The sequence below is a fragment of the Phymastichus coffea genome, unplaced genomic scaffold, assembly GCF_024137745.1.
Source record: "Phymastichus coffea isolate CEN01 unplaced genomic scaffold, Cenicafe_Pcof_1.1 PCOF00007, whole genome shotgun sequence".
Taxonomy (NCBI): domain Eukaryota; kingdom Metazoa; phylum Arthropoda; class Insecta; order Hymenoptera; family Eulophidae; genus Phymastichus; species Phymastichus coffea.
In genome coordinates, this window is record NW_026706818.1 from 4,524,705 (window position 1) to 4,538,415 (window position 13,711).

General features: G+C 42.8%; 1 protein-coding gene across 4 annotated transcripts in view; it reads right to left on the reverse strand.

Annotated features, from left to right (window-relative positions):
- LOC131669076 (glutamate receptor ionotropic, kainate 2-like) overlaps window positions 1-13,711 on the reverse strand; it is a 1,402,504-nt gene that overhangs the window by 747,257 nt on the left and 641,536 nt on the right. For all 4 annotated transcript variants that reach the window (XM_058943701.1, XM_058943682.1, XM_058943691.1 and 1 more), the window contains one exon: window positions 5,961-6,173. In XM_058943701.1, the coding sequence (XP_058799684.1) occupies window positions 5,961-6,173 (213 nt within the window). The remainder of the gene's footprint in view (window positions 1-5,960; window positions 6,174-13,711) is intronic.

The window sequence follows — 13,711 nt, forward strand, 5'->3', positions numbered from 1 at the left end:
TCCGGCTTTCTTGACTTTGCTATAAACAGGTATAAACAAAAATTATTTTGAAGTGTCATTATGCTTAGATTTATCATCAGATCATTTGCCCATAATAATTATTCTATACCACCAAGTACTTTACTATAACTTTACTTAATAAAGTAAACAATAACATAAAAGTCATCTTGCACAATGGATACTTAAGCTTTAATAATATGATTTTGAGATTGTTTATAGAAAGAGTTACTAATATCACACGCTGTAGGCATTATCGCGAGAAAATGATGAGAAAGTAGAAATTTAGAAATTGGAGTGTAGAAGAAGATATCGTTTTAGGACAAACAGATTACTTGATTCGGTCACAAATTGCCAGCAATATTGGCACCTCCTATTACCACTCGAACATCGAACTTGAGTCATACGAGACGCACACTACGATCCGTTGGCGGAACATTATGTCAGGGATAAATCTAATGATAGAGTAGCGATGGAGTATTACTGAAGGTATGGAATTCATGCGTTCGTGTAAAAAATACCAACGTTATAAAAGAGAACAACGGTTACCGATGATCTCACATGAGCAAAGGAGTATTCGAGCTACCATGTTTAGTAGTAGCGACAGACGTGATTGAATTATCGGGAAATAAAAACTGGTTTGAATATCTTGTAGTATTTCAAAATTTATTTATGAAAAACGTAAGGTTTAAGCCTCTCGCATCGGATATCGGGTAAACGCTCGCGCAAGCTCTTGAAGATTTCTTTCTGTATAAATGAGAAATACCGGGGTACATAGTGGCGGACAATGGAAAAAAATTCTGTGGGAAATTCTGAGCAATGCTGGATGTTCGTAGGATCAAACATGAGCTCTGTCTATTATACCAACACCAGGTTAATTTCGCCTAGTAAGCAATTAAGACACTTGAACTGATGATAGCGATTTTCATGGATTAAGAATACAGAAATTGAGACAAAAATTTACACGAATTAAGGCAGGTCATTAAAAAGGACGATTTAGACGATCACGAAAGTCTCTGCAGCGTCGCCATCGATGAGAAACAAGCGTGCGAAAACATTGCATCGAAGGCAATCGCAGAGCGGAACCAGAATGAATTCGCCAGTTTCTTACTCCATATAAGTGCAGAAATTGAAGTGATTGCAGCGATAGGGCTACACTTGAGCGGATACACTTCCGCTCAAAAAGATTTGGCCACCTACACTGAAAATTATATAAAATTAAAAGTCTTGTAACTCTCATTGGGAACGTCGTAGGAAGATCTGCAGCCCATCATTTTTTTTAAATTTATTATACGAGAGAAACTCCCTTTATCAAAAATATATATGATACATATATTAAAAAATGTAAATAAAAATAATTTAAAAAATACATAATAATATAGTAAAACATATGAAAAATATGACTGAAGAAACTTAAAAAAAACAAGTAACAATAAACTTAAGAGTAAAAATAACAGATGACGAAGAGGCAGCCAATAAATTTGGAGGCAAAACGGGAAGGGATATAGAAATTAGGGAGGACACAACAAACGATAGCAATACTCAAAAAGCTCCAAACGAACAGCTCTCTTGAATGCACCTATGGAAAAAAAATGAATGTCAAGAGGAATAGAGAGAAGGTTAACAATGCTACAGGAGCGATCGATGATCGAGGTATGATTAAGAGTGGTCTTGCGAGGACAGATATAGAATAAATAGAGGCGTGCTCGAAGAATTCGCGATGGGATAGTATAAAAAATCCGGTTAGAAAGGAAAGTAGAGTCAACGAAGTTGTGGCATAATTTATATAAAAACAAAGCAGATTGATATTTGATAAATGAAGAGATCGAGCAAACATTAAAAGATCTCGCCGTTTCCGTATAATCGTGGGAGTACGGATCCATGCGATGATCAAATTTATTAGACACAAAACGCAAAAAACGATGTTAAATTATCTCCAAAGATTTAGTATGTATAGCGCAACGCGGAGACCATGTTATTGATGCAAAGATTAGCTTGGAGCGAACAAATGCATTATATAGTGCAACAAGCGAGCCGGGCTGCCTAAAGGCACGGCACTGTCTAAAAATCAGAGACAACGCACGAGACGCAGAAAGACAGGTTTGATTAATATGAGCCTCGATATTAAGTTTAGGATCGAATAGAACTCCCAAGTCCTTAAACTCCGTTACTCTACCTATGGCAATAGAATCGAAATGATAATTAAATAACATTGGAGGTTTGCATCGATAAAGGTGAGTGTTGCACATTTTTTAATGTTCAGGATCAGACCATTAATCTCACACCACACACGATACAACTCAAGATCAGACTGCAACTCATCTGCATCAATGATGGAACGGATCGGCTTAAACAGCTTTGCGTTATCCGCGTAAAACGAAATCATAGAAGATTTGATGACTGAAAAAACGTCATTAATAAAAATGATGAAGAACAACGGGCCAAGATGAGAGCCCTCTGGTACCCCAGAGACAGCCGTATACGCGGATGATACAAATTGCTGCAGCTTAACAGAATAAGTGCATTCAGTCAAGTAGGAAGAGCACCATGCAAACAACGCACCATGAACCCCATAGAAAGACAGCTTAGACAATAATAATGTATGATTGACACAGTCGAAAGCATTGCTTAGGTCTGTATAGACCACCTGCATATCAACATCAAAGGCGTCTGTCAAAAATTCGACAAACTCAGTAGGTTAGTGACGGTCGAGCAAGATGTTACGAAACCATGTTGGGAGACATTAATGGAGCGGAAGAGAAAAGGTGATAATTTAAGTAATACCAGGTAATCAAACAACTTTGAAAACACATTCAATTTAGCTATGGGGCGGTAGTTGGAAACGAACTTCCTATTGCCACGTTTTTTATAAATCGGAATAGTGAAGGAATGCTTCCAGAAGGAGGGAAAAGTACCTGTACAGAGGGAAGAATTAAATATTATCAGCAGCGGTTGAGCCAGATTTTCTAAACAATTAACGATGAATGTTGGCGGGATACCATCCGGGCCGGCACCGATGGCTTAACCCGAGAGAGGCCCCTGGTCACATCTTTATGTGAAAAAGCTATACCCGAAAAAGATTCCAAGTCGAACGGAGATCCCGGAAGAGCACCATTCAAAGCTGACGCCACAAACACCGAAGAGAATCACTTCGCAAATAAATTTGCAATATCCAATCCGCATGTAGCAGTGCAGTCATCCAATGACATGCTACTCGGGTAATCATTGCACTTTCCTTTGTTGTTTGCAAATTTCCAAAATAAACTAGGATCTGATGTCAACGAGTCCTCTGTCCTCTTGATGTACAATCTATAATCTCGCAAAATCAAACGTTTACACGAGGCTCTTAGCAAGAGAAATTCCTATAAAACTCGCCCACTGCCAGATGACTTATAATGCTGATGTGACCTCTTTTTTCGAAAGATAGCATCACTTCATTCTTCCGACATCCATTTAGGAAAACTTGAGACGATAGATCCAGTCAACGGAGTATTGCAACTAATAATCTCAAATAATTTCATGTAGATTAGATCCAGAAGGGTGTCCGTATTGTGCTGACTATTTGCAAAAAAGCATCCTAATCTATTGCAGAGAGTGTAGAATTTATTGAAGAATAGTCAAAGTAAGCTGTAGATCTCTGTGGCACAGAAGACCGCTGCGACGACGAACGCAGAATATCCACAGAGACAGGTTCATGATATCTGTCAGATGAAGTCAAAGGATCCAGCGGAGAGTTCACCTGCGCACAGTCGCTACAGAACGCAAGATCAAGCGTGTTACTAACGCTATTAGAGAATACAACTAACTGGTGACATTAAAGTGTACTCATGCAACTCTCAAGACGACAGGCAGACGAGCGAATCACACGATCAACATGAGCACCATCAGCACAGAGCCACCCATCATTATCCGACCAGAACCAGCGAGGGAGGTTAAAGTCACCAACCACTAGCAACGTCGAAGCTGGGTACAACAGTGAAACCTCCTCCATTAATGCATAAAAGCCATCAAGTGAAGTTGAAAAGATGGACGGCGTTAGTGATGAAATTGGTGGCAGATAGGCAACAGGAAGAATGAAGGTGAAATCGTAGTCATATCTAAGAATCATGTGCTGCAAAAGAGAGACAATCTGCTTCGAGTAAATGCCACTAATATCACCCAAATCACAATAATCGCTTACCTGGTGTATTACGTCGGTTGACGCAACATAATTCTCAGGTACGGTAGATTGAAGCCTGACCTTACCTCACGTTAGACAATATGGTTTGGCTTCGCGTTATTCTACCACGAACGAGGTAATAGAATAAAGTAGGGGGCCTAGCTAAATATGCACGTGACCACACGCTAGGCAATCAAGTGTAACTATTATAAATTTCCGGACGAGAAAGCTGAAGTAAGGAATGGAAGGAAGGGAGAAATTAAATTATAGTGTATTTTCTTTTACTCACTTTTATTTGCAAAGCTTAATGCGCTTCAGCTAACCTCTGGCTTCCATACACACTAATTACTTAACTTGGGCGAGGTGACGAAGGACGAAGAACAGTGAACGAATATAAAATTATCTGTTTAACTGCTTGCTAATAAGCGGGATCTCCCTTTTGTAACCTTTGGCGAGAGAGTTTCCAACTTTAAAATTTTAAGCATCCTGGGAAGAGCCAATTCACCTTATATTCAAGCCTGATTGGCTGAAAAATGCCTACAGTCTTCTAGGCGTAGCTACGTTTTGGACCCTCATTGGTCGAGACGAAGTTTCCCGAAATGTGCAAGGGTGGCCTTCTTCAAAGGTTCGGGCCACCTCTCCAGAGACGGCAGGCCATGTGCTATTTTGATCTTATTTGTGTTTTATTTTTTTAAACTATTTGTATGTATGGCAGACAAATTTTTCCATCCATAAATGTTAAATAATTAATAATAAACTAAATTAATGATAAACTAAATTAATGAACAAAAGCTTACGGTTACATTCACTTCTTATAAAAAACTTCTTATAAAGTCTTACTTTCTTTTTAACATTAATTAATTATTGAAAATTATCAAAAATAAGGTGAAAATTAAAGTCAAATTTCATGAACGCAACGGTCAATTTTTGTTCCAAATCTTCTTATCAGGTAATGTAAAATAAAGAGGCGTAATTAGATAAAAAAGGAAGTCTGAATTTCTTATCACTAATTATTGATAATATGGAGTATAAAGAAAAAATTATTAGAGTAATAAACAAGAAACTGATTTTCGTTTTGAAGTAATGAAACAGTTTTTTGCCGATTACTCGAGAACTACTTAAGATAATTTCCGCAAATTTTCGACTGACCAGTGAAACAACGCGCATTTTCTTGTAAAATCCGAATTATAGAAAATAGGAAAAGTTAATTAAAATTAAAAAACACAAAAAAACAGGATGCACTTGCATCATACTTTCTATTACTTTTCCGAGATCAACATGCTTTTCGTATTTAGTAGGCGGCGATTTTAAGAAGTACAGTCGTAAAACTATCCTGTATATATTTAGGCTAAAAGGCCGTATTTATTTGAGAACTACCAGATGTAAGGAAACTGTCAGAAGTGTACATTTTTTTAGCCATATGCGGCCCTCAATTTTCGTGAGAGGGAAAAATACGTACAGCTGATATACAAAAAAGAATAAATTAAATAATAGTTAAAAATCTAGAGATATATTGCTAACCGCCGTCATAGGTATCTCTTATCGCTTTCAATGACCATCGCGCGCCTGCATCCTTTTCCTCGGTGCGCATCCGAATTTTTGACCGGTTTCTCTCTTTCTCTCTTTCACGTTCGCGCTGGCTATTACTGCGGTTACTCATTATTATGTGCATATAATTTAATAAATATTTATTCAATACAATATATACATCCAGAAACTAACTCAAAATGTTATACATAGATTCAATAAATTTGATGCAGTGGTCCTATAAATAATTTATCGTGAATAAAATTCTAATACTTACGTGATCTAATAGTTGCCTCACAAGGCCGTTCCATTGATGGGTTTGGGAATCAAGACGACCATATTCGTTATGAGGAGCAAAATAAAATTCACATTTAATCTTTAGATATTCTTCGATTTTACTAATCAAATCTATACAGTAACCATGATATCTTTTATCTTCGATTTGTCGACCTTCTAAATCGCTATCTGCTTCCATAACGTAGGGAGATCCCTATTAAGTATTAATGATATGATATGTATAATATAAGTTTTTTTTAATATCTTTTGTTATGTAATAATTTCCGGCATATAATTGCCATTTAATATTTGCCATGTTCAAAGCTTATACAGTGCCGGTCAGCCACTTTTACCCCCCCACGGGCAAAATCAGTCTAACTTCAAAGTTTTATATCTCTGGTAGAAATTAACGTACAGAGACGCGTGTGGGTGCGTTTGAAAGGTCTTTCGGAGAGCTTTCAAATGATATGACTCACGGTTGCCATCGATTGTTTTTTTAAATTTTGCAACAATTATGCAAAATTAAAAATTCTGAAATTTTTTTATTTAAAAATTTTTTTTTTCGGTTTAAATTATTTTTCAAGGTCGAAAAAAAAAAGATTTTTTTTTATGTAATTTTCGATACTTGTTATATAGTATTATTGAATGGGTGGAAAAAAATTTTTTTTGTGGTTTCTCATCTTTTTAGCGTACCGACTGTGAGAAAAAAAAATTGAAAAAAACCGAAAAAAAAAAAATTTTTCGAAAAACCGAAAAAAAAATTATTGCAGTATTCTACGTGAAAAAACAAACATTTTTTCTCCTATAAAATTTTTTTCGATTGTTACAATTTGACGGAGATAAAAAATGTTGAAAAAAACTGTCACTTCCTGGAAAAAATGCCCGTGCGCTCGTCATATTTGACGAAAATAAATTTTTGATGAGTGATTCAGATAGGGCTTGGTAATAGCTAAAAAATGGTGTACTTCAAATTTTCGTACGATTTTTTTTCCAAAATTGGCTAATTGTCAAAAATAATAAAAAAATTTCAGAATTTTTAATTTTGCATAATTGTTGCAAAATTTAAAAAAACAATCGATGGCAACCGTGAGTCATATCATTTGAAAGCCCTCCGAAAGAACTTTCAAACGCACCCACGCGCATCTCTGTACGTTAATTTCTACCAGAGATATAAAACTTTGAAGTTAGACTGATTTTGCCCGTGGGGGGGTAAAAGTGGCTGACCGGCACTGTATCTCTAAAAAGTATTAGAGTGAGGAGTTTCGAGCGATTAAAATCTAAGATACTCAGTATATCTATCGTTTGAAATTTCTTTGATCAAACAAAGAAAATAGGAGGAAAGAAAAAAGTAAATTGTTACGTATTCACTAAGTTTACAGTGACCATTGTACTATTTCGTGTGTTCCACTGCAAATTGTTTGCGAAAGAATACAATAGAAAGGGTGAGGAGCCATGCAGAAATGTTAATTACAGTTGGAATTACACTGCTTGATTAAAAAAAAGAGAGAAAGAGAAGTCTGACTACCAATGAAGTAGAATCATTTATTTAGAGATTTAATCACTTAGAAATTTATTTTATAATAATAATTTTTCAAATTCTTACAAGTAAGAAAAAAAATTACTTTTTTAATATAATATTAGATAATTGTTCAGGCCGCTTGGCCTGACTGTTGGTTTTGTTATCTTTTTCCTTTTTTTTGGAATATATAAGGAGAGAGTTATGTGCCTATTCCGTAGCAAAGAAATAGTACGTGGGAGTAAAATAGTTTTTGAATACAAATCAAAAGAAAGTATTGAATTAAAAGAATATTGTACATTCTAGGCCACTTAAGATATAATAACAGTCCACGTGGTCGCAATATTTTGTAAGTATTTTTTAGGTCAGTAGCTTACGCCCCAATAGCTTTTGACAAACTTGCAAGAGTGGTCAGCCTCCGTGCGCCTTGGGCTGGTCTCTGCTAATTTTTCTGGGTTCTTTCTCGGTAAAGAAAGCCGGCGCTGACTTTCACAGGCCGAAGTTCGCGCTGGTTGGGGGAGGTTGATACAAAGAATCGGACACTTTAATTCAATTATATTACATATGGCGATCTCATTTATTGACGCCATTTCACTAATATCGCTACAAGATTAACTTCGCCGCAGCGAGCGCGCTCGCTCAGCCTTTCCGCGACCAGAGTTCGCGGGATCACGCGAGCGAGATCGCTCAGCGTGCCCGACAAAAAATCAAAATACGCTAATGTCCGTAATCGAGCGAGAGCTGGCGTAAGAGAGATAAACAGGCTTTGGATCCACCGGATGCCGACGGTCCGTCGACAGACAGGCGACGCCGGCGAAAGCGTAGGCCCGCTGGAAACGGCGCCCTGGCGACGACCGAGGTTGCTGCAGGAAGGGCCGCGACACGGCCTTTGCCCCGTGGACGGCGAATGGTCGCTGCTTGTCCGGGCTCGGCTTTGAACTGCTGGCTTCCTCGCAAGTGTTGCAGTCGCACCGCTGGCAGTCGTTCCTTTCCGGCCGAAATATCGTCTCGTCCAGTCTTCTCTTTAGGCGGTCCAAATTACTCGAGAGCTCGCGCCTAACTGCCCTTCCTCTCTCTTAATTTCTAAGCCTCGCGCCGCCGCGCTCCCACTTCTCTCGCCATCAAAAATCAGTCAAAATCTCTCTCTCTCTCTCGCTCTTCTCGCTCTCTCTCGCTCTTCTCGCTCTCACTCGCACTCACGGCGACACCTCGCCGATTGTCGCGCTCCTCTCTCCAGATCCTGCAACGACACAAGTATGTAGTCGCTATATAGCGTACACTTGGTCGCTGCGTTCACGCGAGGAGAGTGCCGCATACAGGGCCAGCGAGCATCGCTATAACCCTGTCACAGCCCCCCGCTAAGCCGCGGAAGCCGCAGGCACCCGTGGGCTACCCAACGCAACCCTCCTCGCTCGAACACAGGACCAGCGAGAAAACGACTTAAAACTATATTACAAAATCATAAAAACTTCAATAATTCAGCTCGCCAAAACCTTAAAAATCAATAAAAATAAAAATAAATAAACAAACAGAAATAAACATACCATACACAAAACGAAATAGAAAATAAAATAAAATAAAACAAAGCAATATAAATCCCTTTTAAAGTGAACAGATTTGGTACCTCAGCCTTCTCATGCTTTATCTGGGGCTGTGCCCTTGCCAATCGTCCTGGCAGCGAGCTCACATGCCTGGCGTTGGATCCTGGTCACTTCTTCCCGTTGTTCTGGCGTTAAACGTGCTAACTCTAACAATATTGCTGCTACCGGGTCGCGGCTCACACCTTCCCCCGCTACAATCTGTCGCTGCGAATGCATTACTTCGAGCTGACTCTGGTCTGCGATTTGAGGCTGTGACCGCGATCTCGCTACCTCGGCCTCCGCAGCCCTCGCCTGCTGGTTTTCCCTACGGCGACGAACCTTCACCCCCGCTCTTGGTGCTGGTATGCGTGTCCCATCGGGGAACACGCGATACCTATCCCTTCCACTACCTATGTTATACGGTTTAGCTGGTATCTATCAGCAGCTTGATGCGATAACGTCACATCAGCCCCGCTTTCACCTAACTGTCGCGTCGATTCCGATTCAACAGCCTCAGACAACACCGCCAACCGCATATCCACATTTTCCGCCTCAACATCCATAGCCACCGGTGTCTCCTGCATCGCAAGCACCGAATCTAGCGAACTCGCCATGATCGGTGGCTCTGCGGCAGGTAGAGCACGCCGCGTTTCCCGCTGCTGCTCCTCTCGCGCCTCCCCAAGGTCGACCTGAACCATTCTATTGTCTTGTGCTATCAGAGCAGCACCTGCAAACGACGGCTCGTAGTCATTGAAGTTCGGCGTTTTCCGGTTCTTACGGCGTCTTCTCGACGTCCCATATCTACCCGCGTCTTCCTCTTCTCGAAGTTCCCTTAGGTATTCCGGTGGAACTCCATCCGTGCTCGCGCGCCACGTAGCGCTTACCGGCGGTAACCTACGAGGTCGCGGACGCTCCGATGCAGATGATGGATCCGGTGCGCTACAGCGCAAAGGACGCTCCGGCAGCAGATCCTCCGGCCTAATCAATTCATTCACGATCGGGCCAAACATCCCAATCAATTCCTGCCTTCGCTCCGGAGTCCGCACACCTCGACGAAGCTCAGCTATCAACAACGGTGAGACAGCCCTGCTGTTGTCCCACTCGTCCGACAAGCTTGCCCACGAAGTGGATGGTTGCGCCTCCACCGGCAGCCAACTCCCAGTAGGCTCAGCCATCGCCACCTGATTCTCGAATTCTCGTCTCGGTGACGGTTTTACGGCGCCCACCGGCAAATCGTGCGGCCATTCGGCGACCCTTGCCCTCGCTTCAGCGGCTGCAGCAGCAGCGACAACCACCGCGCTGCGACCAGATGGGCGAGTAGCAACACGAAGCATACCTCGCTCCGTGCGCCTCTCAAATGGTCTCGCTACCGCTACCTCTAAGACCCTGTCCGCGATTACCTCGCCTCCGGCGCCCCTCTCGGGAACAGAACCAGCGTTATCGCCTTGGTTCTGCCCCGTAGCCGCGCCCGCATCACCAAGGTCACACGCGCCCCGCGGTACGATAGACAGCTCTAACGCCGATTGCCCCTGCTGGCTTTCCTCCACCACACCTGGCATCTCGGCGTACTCGCCAGAGAAGCCTAGCGTTTCCTCCAGCATAACTACTTCTCCTGTAATGAACCATGCATGTATTAGCCTTGCTACCTCATCTGACATCCAGTTCGTTGACCAGATAATCACGGTTCTGTCTCCTCCTAACTCGTCTGAAAAAATAAAACAAATAAAATAAACAATACCAACATCACACTCACACAAATATCACACAACAAACAAATCACTCTCGGCTGTTACCTTTCCTCGTACCTCGAGGAAGCACGTATCTTTTGAGCTCAGATACATGAGCCATTGGTACGTGCTTGTTGTTATTCGTGGTCAACATATAAATTCCCGGAGAAACCACTCGCAAAATCTTATGCGGACCGGTATATCGCGGATCCAGTTTTGCGTTTATCCCCGCACTCGCGCTTGACAGAGTGTGTGCTCGCCTCAAGACTAGATCGCCGACCGAAAACTCTACGTCTCGACGTTTTCTCTCATAATGTTTCTTCTGACGGTTTTGTGCTTCTTCAATATATTTAATCACAAGATCGCGTAACGCATCAAGTTTCGCCATACGCTCGCTCCAATCCTCGATCGACGAGCGGATGATCGGCGTTCGCGTTTCTACCTCACAACGCAGGCTTCTGCTGCGGTTCGCGGCCAAAATTCAAGAACGCCGGCGAGACTTTTGTGCTCGCCTGCATCGTCGTATTCAGCGCCTGCCTGAATTCATGCAAATACTTATCCCAATTCCTGTGATCCTGATCGACGAACATCGCCACCATCAGCTTCAGCGTCTTAATCGCTCGCTCAGCGAAATTCGCCTGCTGATGGTACGGCGGACAAAGTACGTGCTCAATCTTGTACTCGTCTAGCGTCGCTCGAAACTCATTCCCACAGAAATTCTTACCATTGTCCGTGACAATATACCCCGGTATCTCCCATCGATACAAAATAAGCTTTTCAAGAGCCTGCGCGAGAGCTTTCCCCATAGCTGACACAAGAGGTTTAAACTCCACGTACTTCGTGAACAAGTCCTGAAACATGATTAAGTATCTGAACCTATTCTTACTCCTCGGAAGTTCAATCACGTCTGCCGCTATCACCAACCACGGTTGCTCAACTACGCGCTTGCTCATGAGGCCCATCGGAAATTGTTGTTCTATTTTATACCGTTGGCATTTCTCGCTCGATTGCACGAATTCCGTGATGTCATAGTACATTCCGGGCCATGAATACTCCCTTGCGACTCTATCGTAGGTCTTATCCCTTCCGAAATGTCCTGCCTAGGGCTCGCAGTGTGCTTCTCGCATCACTCGATCTCGGTGTTCTATCGGTACCACCAAGCGCCAATCCTGCTCACGGTTTGTAACCGGATCAAGTAATCTGTCAGACGAGAATCTATACAGCATTCCGTCCTCCACTCGCCAATTCCGAAATTTATTCGGTCTCGCAAGTACGTCCTTCATGCGCTGCAAGTATTCAGGGTCCTTGATCGTCGCGAAAGCTGCTAGTTCCTCGCCGTCCTCATACGCGCGCGATAACGCGTCCGGCGTATGATGCAGGCGACCTTTCCTGTACACGATTTCAAAATCGTACTGTTGGAGTTCTAGAACCCACCGCGCCAACCGACCCGTAGGTTGCTTCGTATTGCGTAGCCAAGTAAGTGCCGTGTGATCCGTGACTACCACGAAATGCACTCCCTCAATGTAAGGGCGGAACTTTTTAATCCCCATTATCACAGCCGCACATTCCAACTCCGACACAGTATAATTGCGCTCGTGCACATTCAACATTCTACTCGCGTAGCATATAGGGTGTTCAAACCCATCCTCGTCCTTCTGAATCAGACACGTACCTAACGCATACGACGATGCGTCGCAATGAATAAAGAAAGTTCTCGCAAAATCGGGTCTCGCCAAAACCAGCGCCTCCGTCAGCACTTTCTTTAGTTTTTCGAAAGCTTCGGCTTGCTCCTGCTCCCAGTGCCAACGTTCGCTCTTGCGCGTAAGCTTCGTGAGCGGTACTTTCATCTCGCTCTCATGCTCAATAAATCGCGCATACCATCCGCACATACCGAGAAAACGTCGCAACTGCTTAACGTTTCGGGGCTGCGGGAAGTCAATCACCGGCTTAATCCGGTCCGGATTAGGTCGCAACCCTTGACTATCCAATCGGTATCCCAAGAACGTCACCTTGGAGCACCCGAATTCACACTTCGTCACGTTTACTTCGAGTCCCGCATTTATCAGCTTCTGTAGAGCTCGCTCAAGCCAAGTCAAATGCTCATCAAAAGTTCCGGTTACTACGATTACGTCGTCTAAATACTTGAAAACATATGGCTCAAATTCCGGTCCGAAAAGCGTATCCATCAGCTGCATGAACGTCGCCGGAGCATTTACTAATCCGAAGATCATGTAATTACATTCGAATAACCTTAATCCCGGGACCGCGAATGCCGTATATCTCTTGCTCTCCTCGCTTAGCGGTACTTGCAAGTACGCATTCTTCAAGTCAATTTTAGAAATATAACGCGCCCCACGCAGTCGATCGAGAACTGAGTCAATGCTCGGCATCGGATATGCATCTCTTTTCGTCGCCTTATTCACTGACCTTAAATCTATACACATTCGATTCGTGCCATCTTGTTTTCTGACTATAACCGGCGCGCTACTCCAATCGCTTGTCGATTTTCTGATTAGCCCCGATTCCAGCCATTACCTTGTCTTGTTTCGCATGAACTCCATGCGGCGAATATCGCCTTAAGGGAGTTTTTACTGGTCGTGCGCCCTGCACGTCGATCTCATGCTTGATTAAATGCGTACGCGCAGCTGACTTCTCGGGTACTACCCGCCGCAACAGACGTTCCACTACTTCGCGCTGCGAAGATCGCAACTCGGAGAGCCCCACGACCTCGGCTCTAACGCGAACACGCGCGAACCCAGGCTCACTCGGGAAGTCCACTCTTTCGCGCTTTAGCTCCGCGAACCAGTGCCAAGGGCCAGCCTCTATATGCCATCTCCTATTCGCATGATCCGTGCCAATGCCGAACTCTTGAATGAAGTCCATCCTGATTATCATGTCATATTGCACTGGTACATTCACGACTCGCGCT